Source organism: Cupressus sempervirens, chromosome 8 (assembly GCF_028749045.1).
Source record: "Cupressus sempervirens isolate cs-2001-9-10 chromosome 8, ASM2874904v1, whole genome shotgun sequence".
Taxonomy (NCBI): Eukaryota; Viridiplantae; Streptophyta; class Pinopsida; order Cupressales; family Cupressaceae; genus Cupressus; species Cupressus sempervirens.
In genome coordinates, this window is record NC_143125.1 from 388800144 (window position 1) to 388817261 (window position 17118).

Sequence of the window (17118 nt, forward strand, 5' to 3'; positions counted from 1 at the left end):
CAATCCATTTGAGGGTCTGAGACAGGTTTACAACCAAATGTGGAAAGACAAGTCCACAATAGAAGCCTATCAGATAATTTTACATGTATATGAGTTATGTTCTTTTATCTACGGATACATCAGATAATTTGACTACAAACATGGGAAAATATCACCCCTTTATTAACTACAGTATTTTTAATAGCATATTTAGAAGATATATGGCCATTTCAGTAGAGTTCACTTATCTTTAACAAGTCAATCTTTGCAAAGTAGCTCTGTTGTCATTCAATTTCATTGTGAAACTTGCATTGCAAGATGCAATATAGTGTATATGTTGGAGATGATCCTCAGAAAAGAGTAACATATAATATGAATGCACTCCAAAAAACAATGAATCGAGAAGAAACAAAATCAAGTGCAGTTTTGCACACAAAACTTGATACAGATACGCTCTCCCCTCATTATGGGAATGCTGGTACTGGCAGAAGTTGGACCCTAACCCCAGTATACTGCACTGCACATACAAAGCCCTTACAAAAATTATAGATAGCACCTACTTACTCATAGAGAATTGCAGTTTCTCTTAGAAAATACAAGGTATGTGCACCTACTCATAGAGAATTGCAGTTTCTCTTACAAAATACAAACTATGTAGTTATAAATGTCAGAAATGTAACAAGCTTGCATAATATAGGACCACCTGATCCCCAAATTTTGGCAGGTAAGCAGTACCTACATTCTTGGAAGGACAACATGATTACAATCTATACCACAACAGTTGAAGGATCCTTTGTAATCACTATGGTACAATACTAATCAATCTACAGTCTGAGTCCCTTTAACAGAGGAGACTTGTATCCTGTCATCGTAGGTGTGTTTGAGGTAGCAGGGCTACAGTTAGAAGTTTGAATGCTGCATGTTTTCACATAAGGCAGAGGCAGTTTATTTGCAAGTGAGTTCAAAGGTATTTCTTGCAGATTCCTTAGGCACTGAGTGCACTTACGTAAGCATGCAAGACGGCTGTTAAACTGATTCTGGCAATCTGGAAGGCTTGTGATTTGGATGTTTGCTTCATTTTCCCTTGAAACTGGAGCTCCATCTATGTCCTGCAAGTATTTCATCACCTGAAATGTCAGCTGCAAAAGTGATGTTTTACCAAACATAAATCTGGCTAAGTTTTATCACAACTCGAGTTTAGCTTTAAGTTTGAAGAGAAACAGATAGGTGACTAACAAGTAAAAGTTAGTGTACACTGTAAGAAATAACTAATACCCTACTGTTGACAGAAATAAATAAAATTCAATAAACAAAAATGGAAGTGAAAATGTTGCCGAATATTCTTACTCCAAGCATAAGAAAGATGAAGTCTTGCTTCTTCTCACCAATGTGAGGCTCTATCATCTTTCGCAGTTCTGTCAAATTTGTGCTCTTCGACACTTTGATGATTTGAAGCAACTTTTTTGAGGCTCCATTTGGTGTTTCCCACTCCACATGCACATCATACTTTTCATCCTCTTCCACTTGGGTTTCATCATTCTCTTTACTTTGTTTCTGCTTTTTTATCTGGTCATCTCTAAGACAATTCCCTGAAACCACTTGTTGTAAACAAGTTTCTTCTATCAATGGTACTTTATTTTGGTCGTTGAGAGTAAGAATGTTTGAAGCTGGCACCCCCAGCTCAATTTCTCGAGTTGCGAACAACCTTGGTGATCTTAATTCAAGTCTAGTTGCTCCTTCCAGGGAAGGGCTCCATGAGGTCAACTTACCATACTGAGGGGAGGAGCTCTTGCAGCTTGGAGTTACTAAGCCTGCAACCTCTGGGCTAAGATTTTCAATTGGTTCCTCAAAAGAGGTGGTGCTATTACAGCCCAGCCCCACTTTAGTTCCTTTTGATATTTCTTGCTTATTGGGAGGTGTATTACTTGCTTGCTGAGCAAGTTCTCTGGAATTACCACAAAGTAAAAAGATGTTTTGAATGCGTGTCTTTCTGGATATAGTTGCATCAATCTGATCTTCAAAACCCCTGATTTTTCGAATGCATGACTTTCTGGATAAGGTTTCATCAGTCTGATGTTCTGAACCCCCCGATGATCTTGTTATTGCATTCCCATAATTTAATTTTGTTTCAGCTTCAAAACTTACCAGTTTATTAAAACTACCTGAGTCCCTCTTCTCAACATGGTTATCAAGGGGAAACTTGGTGGAATTTGGTAAACAGCTCACTTGCTGTAACTTGGGCTCAAAATGACCAACAGTTTGTGTTTTAACAAAAATGGATCCGATGAAATTCTTGTTGCGGGAAGAAACCTCCTCTTCTAGAAATTCATCATCTCTAACAGTTCTTTCCTCTTCCTCATAAACTGTAGAGAGCCTACATGTATTCATCAATCTTGTTGGTTCTGTGTGATCCTCCTTCATCCCATCACTACTGTGACCAATACTATTGCTATCAGTAGAGTTCAACTTCAGGAAAGGGAACCGTTGATGCATTAAAACTCTTTCATCTTTATCAAGAGGGCAAAATGAACTACTAACATTATCTGACAACAATGCTGGGTCATCCACTATTGTCACAATCTCTCCAAATTGATCCCTGGAATCCAATTTGGGGTTTCTATTCAAATTGTCTGGCTTATTTCTGTTTGATTTGTTAGCAAAGTCTAAACCGTTAGGTTTCATTTTATCACCAGAGATATCTTCAGCATCCACTTTTTCTGAAGGAGACATTAATTTATTTTTGACTTGCTGTGAATACATTCCTTCTAAAACTCTCACACTGGTTGAAACCAAATCCCCTGGCACAAAGTTATCAGGTATTTTCTCATTTTGTATACTTGCATCCATCCTTACGAGGTTATTTGATAAAGGAGTGTTTTTTATGTGCTTAAGCTCGGATTCTATTTCCTCCAAACGATGCCTCAACATTTCTACCTCCCCTTCATGTTGTAAAATTTTTTGCTCCATCTTCCTCTCGCCCCATTCTACAAAAATATTTGTGGATTTCTGACACTCTTCAAATTTTCCTAAAAGTTCTAGTTTTAATAGTCTAGCTTTTTCTTCAACCTTTAAATCTATCTCCTTGTGCTTTTGTGACTGTTTTTCTTGAATTTCTTGAAGTTTTGCTTTAAGTTTTATGACTTCTTCTTCCTTCTTTAGCAGCTCATTTTGGGCTGCTTCTCTTTCCTCCTCCTTCAATTTATTATCAATTTGAAGCTTTGAAATGTACTCATCCATTGCCACAATGCGTGCTCCCAAGACTGTAGAATCAATGCCTTGAGAGAAGACTTTTTCTTTCAAAGGGGAGCTGGAGCAGCGGACAATGCACTTGGCCTTGGCACCATATTCTAGGGTACCAATAGTCTTGTGTATGTCTCTTGGATCAGGACTAGCACAAAGAACCATTAGGATTTTGGTTCCATTATCCTCAAATGAATCCTATACAAAGCAGAAGCAAAATCTGTTAAAATGCAAGCACAAGCCATAATTCTTCATTAATTTTGCCACTTTATATAGCTTGCAATAGAAAAAAAAACACAGTAACCAAGTAACGATCTACTACATAGAATGGAAAATGAGCAATATGAGATTTATGAACTATGATAGCTTATAATCAAACTATCAACTATTATATTCTATAATTATAATTTGTAGCTTTCAACTTAAATATAAAATCACATAAAGCAAAAAGTTCATCCAAAAATTACCTGTAGAAGCATCGTGAGCCTGCTGTCTCTGAATGGAATGTGAGTATCTCCATTTGCTATGGCCTCAACAACTCGCTTGAGTGCAATGTTCCCTTGATTGATCTTAGCAGTCTAAGATTGCACCAAAAGTATGTAAAAACAAAGTCCAGTGAAACTTTAGTAATCTGATGCAATATGTCTGTTCAACAAGAATGTTAAATAATGCATGAATTACAACTTGGGTATTAGTAAACTAGTCTTTGCTACCATTAAAAATTACAAATATAGCATCTATATTTTTATAGACATTCATGTAAATCAGTTACTAATTTAGAGCTGGAGGAATGTGCAATTATTGTCCCATGGAAAGGTGTTACAACTTTCTGATTTTCTTGGGTGAGAAGCCCCATGAAACATTTTAGAGAATCCTATTGGACATTCATGTAAATCAGTTACTGATTTAGATTTGAAGGAATGTGTAATTTTTGGTGTCATGGAATCGTGCTACCACTTGTGATTTTCTTGTGTGACCTCATGTTTTTTTGTGACTAGCGTGCCTTAATTTCTTCTAAATTTCTGCAACCATTTTGTGCCAATATTGACCTAAAATAGGGCATATTTTGATACAATATCCGATTTTATCTTTGTTAACAGTTCCTATTGTTTCCTATTACTTCTTGTCTTATTTTTTTTTTATTGGTAAAAGGCCAAACATTTGATTATATATATAACAAAAGTTTATACATTAAAAAGTATGCCATTCAAAAGGGCACTGGTAGGAAAGAATGGAGAATAAAACCTCCAGTCTTGCCCGGGATTTACGTCCTATACAAGTTTACATATTAAAAGGGGCATACCCCAGTTTATATAGAGTTATGATGAGATGTATATTATATGTTTTATCATGCTGCATTTATGAAAAATTTCAAGAGTAATACTCCATCAATTGTTAGAGTTGGGTAGTGCCTGTCCTCCTTCTTTCTATCATAAACTTCAAAACTCATTGTAATTGTTGGTGAAATAAAAAATCTAATCTTTCTTTAATAAGTTTGTGTAATATGTTTCTCTTTCTCCAATAGTTATTGCTTAGCCCCATGAATACGTTTATGTCAAGGGTTAAAGATATAGTGCTGAGAATATAAACCTAAGTAGTAACAGTTCATAGTAATCTGAACCATATAGGAGCCCTAGTCTGAAAGTGAGTTTCTGTTAAAAGGAACAGTGAGAAAACCATGAACAACAGCAATTAGATTTAAATCTTAAAAATTATAGAAGCACAATTATAACTTAAATCCAGAACATTAATCTTTTCATGCAAGTTCAGAATAGGCAAAATGAGGCTACTGATCACTTTGAAGCAACCATTGCAGTTCTTTTATAAGATTGCTTTGAAGAGTTAGAAAAGTGAGGAAAGGATCAAATAAGCAACCAAGTATCTGGTAGTTCTGAAGTGTATTACTTAGGTAGCATAATCTAGGTTTGAGTTTTATTGGAATAATATAAACTGCCGATAAACCTGTCCACATTTGAAGATTCTGAGAAGCCTTGAGCATGTAGCCTAAAGGTTCCTAGGTTTTAACTTTCAAATATTTCAGTTTAATATAATAGTGCAGTTCAGACAAGAACAGGTTGCAGCATTATTAACTGAAGAGGCAAACTAAGGATAGTTTCGAAACTAGTGATCAACGCTAGGGCCCGGAAGAAGACAAAATTTGTCACAGATTATGACCCAAGGCCACACTAGATCTGAGATAAAATCGAGATCTTACTAAATTCAAAGTATCATATAGGATTAAATCTACAGAACTAAGAAGGCAGAAAGCCAAAAAGGAATGTACCAAGCTGAAAACAAGTATAACAGCCGATAAGCCAAACAACATAATTTAGAGAAGTTGGGTGGATTTGGGTAAGAGCTACCTTGGGGGGTTGCATCTCTAACCGATTATAGTTTAGATGAAGATTCATCAGAATTAAATATAGTGAAATTTTGGCCATCAGCTCCGGAATTTGCTAAGGCATCTGCTATATTGTTACCTTCTCTATATATATGCTGAAACCTTATTTCTTCAAATTTGTCCACCATGTTTAGAGCTATTTCGAGTTTTGAGTTTAGTGACCGATTTGGTGTGCTTCTTTTTCGTAGTGCATTAAGAATGATTTGTCTCCTATTATTAGTTTTGAAATCCCTACTTCCAAGCTTAACCGAAGCCCCCCTGAAAGTGCTTCCAATTCAGCCAGATTATTAGTTATCCTCCCTAGTGGTTTAGCCCGTTTAAGGATCCATTTCTTAGAGTTGGTGGTGTAGCATCCGAAACCAACTTTACTTGGGTTGCCCCTTGATGCACCATCAAAATTTACCTTTGCCCAACCTAACGGTAAGGGTAGCCATTTACAGTTCTCTCGGGCTAGTTTGTCAAATTTGGTTTAAACCCTAGGAGGGTTGATTAGCTTATTCCAATTCTTTTTTATTAGAGCATCCCATTCTAAGAACACTCCTTCCATGTTGTGATGTCTCAAGTAGTTATTAATAACTTTTGTGATGCTAGATTCTACCTTGTTTAGGAAAGATTTAAGTTGCAGTTCCTCATTGTTGAAAGTTCTCATGTTTCTTTCCTTCCAAATCTCCCATAAGAGGATGGATGGTGAAACTTTTCAAAGGTTGTTATAAATTTTAGATTGTCCATCTTTTGGCCAGCTTGTAAGGTGCTCCTAGAGGTTGAAATGGAGAGTTGAAGACCAATTCAATTTCTTGCATAGCCAATACCAACATGATTTAGCAAAGCTGCATTGGTAGAGAAGTGATCTACTATATCTAATGCCTTTTTGCATAAAGAACATCTCGAGGGACCTTCAAAACCGATTTTGGTGAATCGATCTGTTGTGAGGATTCTGTTTTGTGATGTTGCCCACAAAAAAATCTTTGCTTTGGGGAGGCATGTAGGATCCCAACAAAGAGTAAGGGGGATTTCAATTTGCTCCCATCTTTGGGAATTAATAATAAGATCATAGCCTAATATAATTTTGTAGGTTCCTTCCTTCAAAGCCCCCCATATTAATTGATCACGCCAATCAATGTGTTTGACTGGTCTTTACTCAATATATTGCTTAAACTAAAGTCTTTTGTGTTCCGCAAGGTCAGTGTTTTCCATTGTCTTCCACTTCCATACTTTTGTTTGATTAATTGTTTCTCTGTATTTATAATCTTTAACAAATTCTCCCCATTGATTTATCAATTTGAGTTTTATGGAATCCGAGAGATAAGCAGAACTGGGATGTGGAAGCCCTTCCCAAGAACCTTCCCAGAATAATGCTTCATCCCCCCTTCCTATATCCCAAGTTAAATAATTGGCTATTAATGGTTTGCAGTGTAGCATGAAGTTCCAGGTGTTCAACCCTTGCGGGGGATCAATAGTGGGAAAAAGAGATATAGGATCATTGGGGTTGAGACATTTATGATATAATATTTTTGCCCATTTATCATCTTTATTCGTATACATTCTTCATATAAGTTTGGCTCCGAAGGCTTCATTCTGCCAGTTGATGTTTTTAATTCCTAACCCTCCTTGATTCTTAGGTTTGCATATATTATCCCATTTGATTAATGCTAGTTTTTTTTGCTCTTCTATCCATTTCCAGAAGAAATCCCTTAGTTTTTTTGTCTATTTTGTGTTTAATACCTTTAGGTAATGGGAGACGTGAAATGTGATGAGAAGGTATTGCTGATAATACAGATTTGATCTTAGTTACTCAACCTACCTTGGTGAGCCATCTAGTTTTCCAATTATTAGTTTTCTTTTCGAGTTTATCTAAAATAGGTTCCCATGTTTTTCAATTCCTAGGCCCTTTCTCTATTTAGATTCCTAGATACTTACAAGGAAATTTACCCTTCCTATGTCCCATTGTTTGTCAAATGATATTTTCCATACCTGTTTTGATGTTTAAAAAGAATATTTCTGATTTTTCCTCATTTACCTTTTGTCCTGATGCTCTCATATAGGTTGCTATGGTTTCTTTGTACTTTCTAGCTTCCTCTAGAGTACTAATTCCTACTGTTATGGTATCGTCGGCTAATTGTTGGTGTGTGATATTTCTGACCTCTTCTGTAACAGCTACTCCATTGATCTTATTTTCTGCTTGGACCTTTTTAATAGCCCTACCAAAGGTTTCTACCATAATGATGAAGAGAAAGGGTGAGATTGGATCCCCTTGTCTGATTCCTTTGGATGAGTTGAAGTATCCCTCTCCATTGATAAGAATAGAGATTTTCAGCGTTGAGATGCAATTATTAATTAGGTTAATCCATTGCCGCGAGAAGCCTTTGCAGAGGAATCACCAATCTGCTTCTTGTCTTATTTTGTTTCTCTAAGAGTTCCAGATTTATATGATAGCCAAAAGAATGTCAATGAGTTATTTTTCTCCATCACTCTTTACCCATTATTTGCTTTTTTCTAATAAATCTAAGTGTTGATTGGATAGATGGCAAGTGTTAAAATCCTATTGTCCAATTCTTTTTAAGCTCCACATATCTTTTCCTCTTAAGATTTTTTTGTACAAGGAAATGGGATTGTGACACGTGTCTTCTTTCTATGTGTTTATTATCTTCCTTTATAGTGATTCTATTGTGGTTGGGTTTCCCTTGATTCTAATTTGTTTCATTTAACTCAATCTCCTTGTGAGAAAAAATCCATCATGATCAAGATGTTAAGTCTTGATAAGGTTTTTCTCTCCATCTTGAGAGAAAAAGATTCCATCACAATCTTGTTTCACAGATTCCATCACAATCTTGTGTCACAGATTCCATCACAATCATTTGAGTAAATGTATTGTTCCACAGAGCCAAACCCCCACACCCACCTACCCATTCCCCACATTTCCATGAATGATGACATCTCTAGAACATTGTTGGTGAAGTCACCCCTCATCCTTTCACCTCCATTCAAGACTCAAGGATGTTTTTGGGAAATCCCCTCAACGAAGGAATGTTTTCCAAATGTTCCCTACTCTAGGGATGGCTTGAGACCCTAAGATGCCCTTGAGATATTAAGGGTCTCCAAAGAGTCTCCCATCCATCCCAAGAAATTCTAGCCATCACTTGTGGTAGATTAAAAATTGATATTTTTAACAATTAAAAAGTGATTTTGATTTGTGTGCCCATTTCCTAGCACAAATGGTATATGGATTCTACCCAATGTTCCACCACCCATTGAGGACTAGGGGACATTAGAATGGTTTTACAAGATGGAGGACAAAGAACCTATGTTTGGGGATGTCAAAGGGACAACAAGGGGTTGCAGCACTGGACAATGAACATTTAATATCAATAGAATATTGGGATACTAATTCTATTATATCAAAAACATCATAAAGATGATTACAATGAGTAGCATGATATCACTACAAGTACAAAATGTCAAAGTGTAGTAAAGGGAGGCCTCTAATCATCACCCAATGGAACATCAACTTGATTCACAATTTTCTTATCAATTTTTTTATTTGTTTTTAAATTCAAAAGGTGGAAAATGCATTTTTTTTAATGTTTTTGTGTAGAAATCCAATTAAGACATTACTAACAAGGGAGATGCAAATGTCTATGGGACAGACGAGACTACTACGCTGAACTATTCTAAGGTCCCGACGGTGGAATGGTGGTGCTTGGGCGATAGTGGGTGGATGTCCTATCCCCATCCCCTCGTCCTAGGAATGTTGGGGTCCAAAGGCTAGGGACACATCCCCACTTTTCACTAGTTACACCCAAATCCTAAGTACTCACAAAAAACTCATAAATATACATCTAACTTGTAAGCCTCATTTTAACTAACTCCTAAGTTTTAGAAAAGTGACAGAAATGGAATGTGGCATCCATCATGTAGATTTGTGTGGTTTCGAAGGCCTCAATTTGTGCTTAGTGGCGGGCGCCCAAACTCTGCAAGAGGCACTATTCTCTGATCTCGCTAACCATTTGCTAGATGGCTAGCATCATATTGGTTTTGGTTATTGAAAGTTTGTTCTATTTTCAGGAACTCTTGATATCTAAAAGAATATTCTTGATGTGTTGTAATCATAGTTCCTAGACTCAAACTTAGTGTGGACTTGGCAAGGCTTACTCAACTCAGGACTCGGAAAAAATTAGGTTTCTAGGGAGTCTTGCCTAGGCCAACTTTCCAGAGAGTCCTAAGCCCCTAAGACATGGCCAAGGTCACTTGACTTGGAACTCACCAAGACTTGGAGATTCCTAGAGTGTCAAAGAACTATGGTTACAATTAAAAAAGCCATCTCTCCCTCACCTCCACTCCTTCTAGCTCTCACTCTTAATAGGTGCAATGTTATAGATTAGACACCATAAGAAAGTCCCATATTGGTAGCACAATACAAGTGAAATGTTAATCAATTTGATGTTATATTGGCTTCTTTCAATGGTTGTTTGAATGAAGAACTCCTTGTGGAGCAACCATCTTATAAATTTCAGGTAAGAAAAAACAAGTTTACAAGTTGTAAAAATGCACTTTACATACTTAAGTAGGCACCAAGAGCATGTAGTAAGATAGATAGCAATTTTTAGAAGAATGGTTTCAAAAAGGAGTGAAAGTGTGTGCGCACTATATGTGAATAAGGCCTTGTAATTTACTCATAATTTGTCTATAATATGTATGTTGATTTGATTAACATAGGAAAAAGTAAAGTGATAATGGATGATTTCGAAAATCCTATGAAGAATGAATTTTGGATAATAGATTTGGGATTGATGTGCTATCTCCTTGGGATAGAGGTAAGGCATTTGAATAATGACATTTTCATTTCACTGGAAAATATGTTAATGATCTACTTGATGGACTTAGAATGAAAAATTGTAAATCCATGAACTCACCGATAAACATGAATGAGAAATTAATAAAGGATGATGGCTCAGAAAAGGTTAATGCAACATTTCATAGGAATTTGCTTTGGCAATCTTATGTATCTTATAGTTTTTTGACCAGATATCATGCCTGCTATTACTTTGTTTCTAAGGTTTATCAAAATCCAAGTAAAACTCATTTTAGAAAAGGATTTTGATTTGTGTTCATGGTATAGTTAGTTTTCATTTAATCTACAATTATGATTTTGGTTTAAATGGACATGCACATAGTGATTGAGCAAGATATGTTGATCATAGAAAAAGTAGTTGAGGTTATGTGTTTAATTTTGATTGAAGTGTCATTTCTTGACTTGAGAAACAATCATCAATATCTTTGTAATCAGAAAAAGTTGATTATTGCTGCACTTCACTATCCTATCAAACAATATGGTTGAGGAGAACTCTGGCAGATCTAAGGCAAAAAAACACCAACTATACAGTGAGATACTAACCCAACAATTGCTATCACTAAAAATCATATCTTCCATTGTCTAACCAAGCATTTTGATATCTGCTGTCATTTTGTTAGAAATCTTGTGGCAGAAGAACAGGTTGAATTGAGATTTTGCAAAACTAGTGATCAGCTAGTTGCTATCACTAAAAATCATATCTTCCATTGTCTAACCAAGCATTTTGATATCTGCTGTCATTTTGTTAGAAATCTTGTGGCAGAAGAACAGGTTGAATTGAGATTTTGCAAAACTAGTGATCAGCTAGTTGATATTCATACCAAAGTAGTTTCAAGATTTTAGTTCTAAATGAAGACACATGAAGAATTTTTGCATATTAAGCATTAAAGGGAGAATTGAAGGTTTTAATGCTTGATTCATGTTGCATCAGATTTTTAAGATAAATTTACTCCATGGCTCACTCTAATTATTGTCAATTTTTTTCAACTTTTTTGTTTACACGGTGTAACATGCATTTATTCCTTGTAAAGCCACTTTGATTACTTTTTCCACCATTTGACAGTTGTTAACTTCTATTATTATATGAATTTGTTAAAAGATATTGGATTCTAAACTCCACACAGCTGCAGCCAGTTCTTTGTACTTTTCTTTTTGTAAGAAAAGCTCCATTTTTTGGCAAAGCTGCATTGTGTTTCTTTTTATGCAGCCATTCTTTTCAGAAGGGTCTTGTAGCATTCTGGAAGCTGCCAGCATCCTTTTCTTCCTTCCTAACTGTTGTTTTTAACCACATTTTAAAGTGGTGTTTTTTCCATGTTGTTTGAGTTTAAACTTTAAAACATATTTTAACATAATGAAGGTCTAGACTCGAGGCTTCCTCATCTGTTCATCTTTACATGCTTACCAGACCAAGGTCTAGACTCAAGGCTTCATCTGTTCATCTTTACATGCTTACCAGATCAGTAAGTATGATTTCTTGAAATTTATGTCACTCTGAGTAGCGTTATGCAAAAGCTGTTTAAAATTAATATCTAAATTAGTTAACCCTTTATTTCAAACTGTTGTATAAATCAAATAATCTTCTATTTTAAATGGTGTCAACAATTGCATGGAATCAAATCCTTTGGTTTTTCTAATGAAATGTTTACATTAGAAAACTTGTGCTTCTGCAACAGGATTTTGTTGTAAAACCAACAAGATGAGTAGATCTATGCAAACAAAAATTGGGAGTATTGTACCAATTGATAACATAGCTGTAGTAATTAACAACTCAACTTCAATAGAGGACTCACATGCCTAGGGTCATTCCTAGTTGCATCACACAAGTAGTTAATATAAAAGCATTACAACAACCTAAATAATGATATTGCTATCAGGATTTAACTGTGTAGTTTTTGAGTCCAACTCATTGGCGCATGTATCATGAGTAGTGATTCAACATGAATCCATCTCTCATGAGAATAAATGAAACACTTAGCACTCATTGGATCTAGGTGTGCTCACAAAGGTGAAGCACCGGGACTTCCCGGAGGGTCACCCATCCCAGTACTACTCCAACTTGAGCACACTTAGCTACGGAGTTTCCTCCATCATTAAACTCACTCTGCTTGCAACCCCATTTGCAAAACCTTCACCAAGTGTTGTGCCTTATGAGCCATTAATTAGAAAGCCCCTTGAGCTCATCAATTGATAAGAAGGAGATAACTTCTACAGCAAGTCAAATTATGATATTGTTATCAGAATTTAACTATGTAGTTTTTGAGTCAAACTCATTCACCCATGTATCATGAGTAGTGATTCAATACAAATCCACCTCTCATGAGAATAAATGAAACACTTAGCACTCATTGGATCTAGGTGATGCTCACAAAGGTGAAGCATCAAGACTTTCTGAGAGGTCACCCATCCTAGTACTACTACAGCTTGAGTGCACTTAACTAAGGAGTTTCCTCCATGGTTAAACCCAATCTTCTTGCAACCCCATTTGCAAAACCTCCACCAAGTGTTGTGCCTTATGAACCATTCATTAGAAAGCCCCTTAAGCTCATCAATTGATAAGTAGGAGATAATTTCCACAGCAAGTCAAGTTATGATATTGCTATCAGGATTTAACCATGTAGTTTTTGAGTCAAACTTATTGGATGAAACACTTAGCACTCATTAGATCTAGGTGATGCTCATAGAGGTGAAGCACTGGGACTTCACGGGAGGTGGTGCACCCATTCCAGTACTACTCCAGTTGGAGCAAGCTTAACTACAGAGTTTCCTCCATGGTTAAACCCACTATGCTTGTAACCGGATTTGCAAAACCTTCACCAATGTTGTGCCTAATGAATCATTCAAAAAACTACACAATTAAATCCTGATAGCAATATCATAAGTTAACTTGCCGTGGAAATTATCTCCTACTTATCAATTGATGGTTCATAAGGCACAACACTTGGTGAAGGTTTTGCAAATGGGGTTGCAAGCAGAGTAGGTTTAACCATGGAGGAAACTCCGTAGTTAAGCGCACTCAAGCTGGAGTAGTACTAAGATGGGTGACCTCTCGGGAAATCCTGGTGGCTTCACCTCTGTGAGCATGTCCTAGTGCTTCACCTTCGTGAGCATCACCTAGATCCAATGAGTGCTAAGTGTTTCATTTATTCTCATGAGAGATGGATTCTTGTTGAATCACTACTCATGATACATGGGTCAATGAGTTTGACTCAAAAACTACACAGTTAAATCCTGATAGCAATATCATAATTTGACTTGTGGAAATAATCTCCTACTTAACAACCTAAATAGTTATGAGAATTGTATCCTAGGTCAGATTCAGTTGTAAAATTGATAATGAATTCAAATGATAACCAAATAATATTCTTGTTATCTTTCATGCTGGGGAAACACAAGATCATGTACAATTTATATATAATTGGTTTTATTATATATATAAACATTTCTGCAATCTAATCATAAGATATATTTGTTATTGATCAAGAACAGTGATCAAAACCTTAGAAACTAATAAACTTATCCTGATGTTTGCCAGAAAGAGTGATTCAAAACCTTAAAACATTAATATTTTCTTGATGATTGCTGAAGAAAAGTGATACCGAACATTAGTAATCAATAAAAGTATATGCATTTTATCTCTAAGTGGCCGGTCTTGGTTCAGATTTGGGTTCGGACTTTGGTTTGGGGATTCGACAAAAAAAATTTGGGCCAGATTTCAGTTCAAACATTGATTCAAAACTTCAATGTTCAAACATATAATAATAAGAAGTTAGAAGTGTGATTCTCATAAAATCAAAAGCCATATTACCAGAATTGTGCATTGTCTGATAACAACCCAGTGGTTGTTCATCATTGTTATCCCATTTTTAAATTAGTTATCTCATCATCACAAAAAAAACTTTAAAATGTAATAAGTTGGGTGAAGTTTCTCTAAAACCGTATTGTTTGGTTATACCTGTTGGCATTGTTTGCTTTAAGTTTTAAATAGTTTATTGCAGGAGTTTCTAAAAAAGTTATTTGTTGCAGAATATCAATCTATGACGGCAAGATATATGTTTCTTTATGTTGCATGTTTGGATATACAATTATGTATCAGTTTATCTGATTTCATTGGCATCCTGTAAGTAAATATGCAAGCCATTTCTTGGTAAGATTTGACATATATATCCAACTGTTAAGAAGATTTGACACGAGGAGATAAAATAGTCAGATCTGATTTAAAATAATACCAATAGCAAGGGTGTTTACAGTATTTGTACTATTGAGATACTACACCCTTCAATTGCTAATATTATAATGAATATAAAGCAAATTCCAAGTATCCTCTTTCTCATCTACGGTTATGCTCTTTTTATTTAATGCTATGATATTGATCTAAGATACCAGATTCAGGCAAGGTTCTGGATGGGAATCTGGATTCCCTATGGGTTTGCTGGGGAATCCACAGGGATCTAGATTCCTGTCCAGAATTCAAGCAGAATCCAAGCGGAACCAGTACTAGAACCAGGATCTAGACTTCAGAATAGGAATCGGATAACATAGTTTTATCTATAAAATCTGCAATTATTAACTCAAGATATATGAATTTAAGGTGTTCACCAAATGACGACAGGAATTTAAGAGGAAATGTAACTCTCATATTGTGTTTTGAATATTTCTGAGTAGTAACGCTCATTCAGTTTTTGTGTGTGATATGCTTTTGACCTTAAACAGAGAAATGGTGTGCACAATGAATGACGGTGATGTGGAAAGGAATACCTGAAGTTTTGCCTCAAACCCAACAAAGCCAGATTGATCAATATTCTCAGATCCAGCCATGTCTACTAGCATCAATCTCCCTCCCACTGCAGGTACATCCAAAGTTATCTGAACACACAACCAAGCATTAGATGGACCAATTAGAGTGTGCTCAATACAAACAACACCCACTTCCAAGAATAGCTACGCACCAAACAGTGGCTTCTAGAGCTTCTATCATTGTAAAGCGTGTTCTTGACAACCCTTCTTTTCTCTACTTTGGCGACCTCATTTGCAATCTTTACAGCATTGCAACCAGAGATGAAGACTGCATTTTTCACCTTTCTGCCCATTACTTCTAGCCTTGCCTGCAACCAACAAGCCGACCAAACCAACACAAAACCCCTCTGTCATGTGTGGAAAGCACCTTAAACGCTGGCAATCCACTGCCTTGTTTTCGTAATGTAGGGTATACTAGCAATATAAAGAATCGAATGAGCACAAGTTAAAAGTTAATAAAGTAAATGTCTAAGCATCCTATTTGGATGGATACGCATTGGCCTTCCAAATTCATGATAAAAACATGAAAAGGGGAATCACAATAGCCATCCGCTGTCATTGAGTGAATCCCAAAGCATGCAATTTGGACTAGAACTCTCAAGTATTTTCGCAGGAAAATTATGATAAAAGAAAAGAAAATAGTAACCACAATGCTCATTCATAGTTATGAAGTGAATCCCAAAGCATTCAATTTGGGCCCAAACTGAAGAACATTCTTGTGAAATAGGACCATTACCACGATGAAGTCCTCGATTCAATCCATACAGGGTGTGACGCTGCAATCCTACATTTACTTATGAAAAAGAAAGAGAAAAGAAAATAGAAATGAGTCATACCCTGCATCCATTTATCTTAGAGGCATTAGTGGCAAGCAGATCATAAATCTCTTCATTGTATATCTCCAAGACAGATACATTGACCTGTTTTGCCTTCTCGTCGCGTTCATCTCCACCTAATATGCTGTCGAAAGCCCTGTAAACGATTCCGGGCTCGGCAGAGCAGCCAAACATGGTATGGCTCTTTCCCGAACCAGTAGGCCCGTACATCATAACAGTGCATTTCCCACCTGCCTTTACACTGTCAACCCTTGCTTGCACAAATTTCTTGTAAAATGTAGAGAGCGCATCGCTCTGGGCGTCAGAAATCCCATCAAATCTGAAATCCCTGTAACCCAAATCCGTTCTCACCCGCATGCAATTGAATCGCCCGTCCCCCTCCCCCTCCCCGTCCCCCTGCAGCACTTGAATCGCCCTATCTTTTGCAGGACATTGACGGATCCGTCCCACCACTTCAATGGGGTGCTCTGTACCTGCCAAACGAGATCTACCAATGGGACTCCTCATGCCATTTACATTCCGCCCCAAAGGAGACGGTGCCATATTTCTCACTTTCTTTACAATAGATTTTCATACGGCTACCACTTCCTTCCCTATAAAGAGGGATTTTTTTCATCTCTCCCAATTTTAAATAACTAGCCGTTGCGCAGTCAAAAGATTCATGCTCCCAAAATTCGGCGCGGTTGGGGCCTCAATAAGCACTGCGTTTGCGTTTTGTGAGGGTATCGATTCGACATTGTATACGTGTAAATTAGAGGTGCCCACACAATATTGTTTGAGCTTTTGGTCATCGATTTTTTCTCGTGTTTGGTATTTATAGACTGAAGGTCGGGAATTAGATGTATCCACACGATATTGTTTAAGCTTTTGGTCATCGATTTTTTCTTATTTTTCTAATTTTTGGTATTTTTAGATTGAAGGTGGGGATTTTTTGATGTTGATATTATGGTATAAGATGTAGGTTTAATTAGATTGACTTTATAATATGTACAAATAATAAAAGTAATTATTTCTTTTAA

General features: G+C 36.4%; 1 protein-coding gene across 2 annotated transcripts; it reads right to left on the reverse strand.

Moving 5' to 3' along the window:
* Positions 1-243: 243 nt before the first annotated feature.
* Positions 244-16782, reverse strand: LOC149542920 (kinesin-like protein KIN-10A). Of its 2 annotated transcripts, none has more exons than XM_089797833.1 (6): positions 16100-16782; positions 15416-15571; positions 15225-15332; positions 3687-3797; positions 1327-3417; positions 244-1088 (listed from the first exon to the last, which is right to left on the reverse strand). In XM_089797833.1, exons 1-6 carry the CDS (start codon positions 16640-16642, stop codon positions 804-806), a joined length of 3294 nt encoding a protein of 1097 aa, XP_089653959.1. In that variant the 5' UTR covers positions 16643-16782; the 3' UTR covers positions 244-803. The 2 variants fall into 2 exon arrangements, with proteins under 2 accessions (XP_089653959.1, XP_089653960.1); XM_089797834.1 differs by having other exon boundaries at positions 1015-1088; positions 1365-3417.
* Positions 16783-17118: the final 336 nt, after the last annotated feature.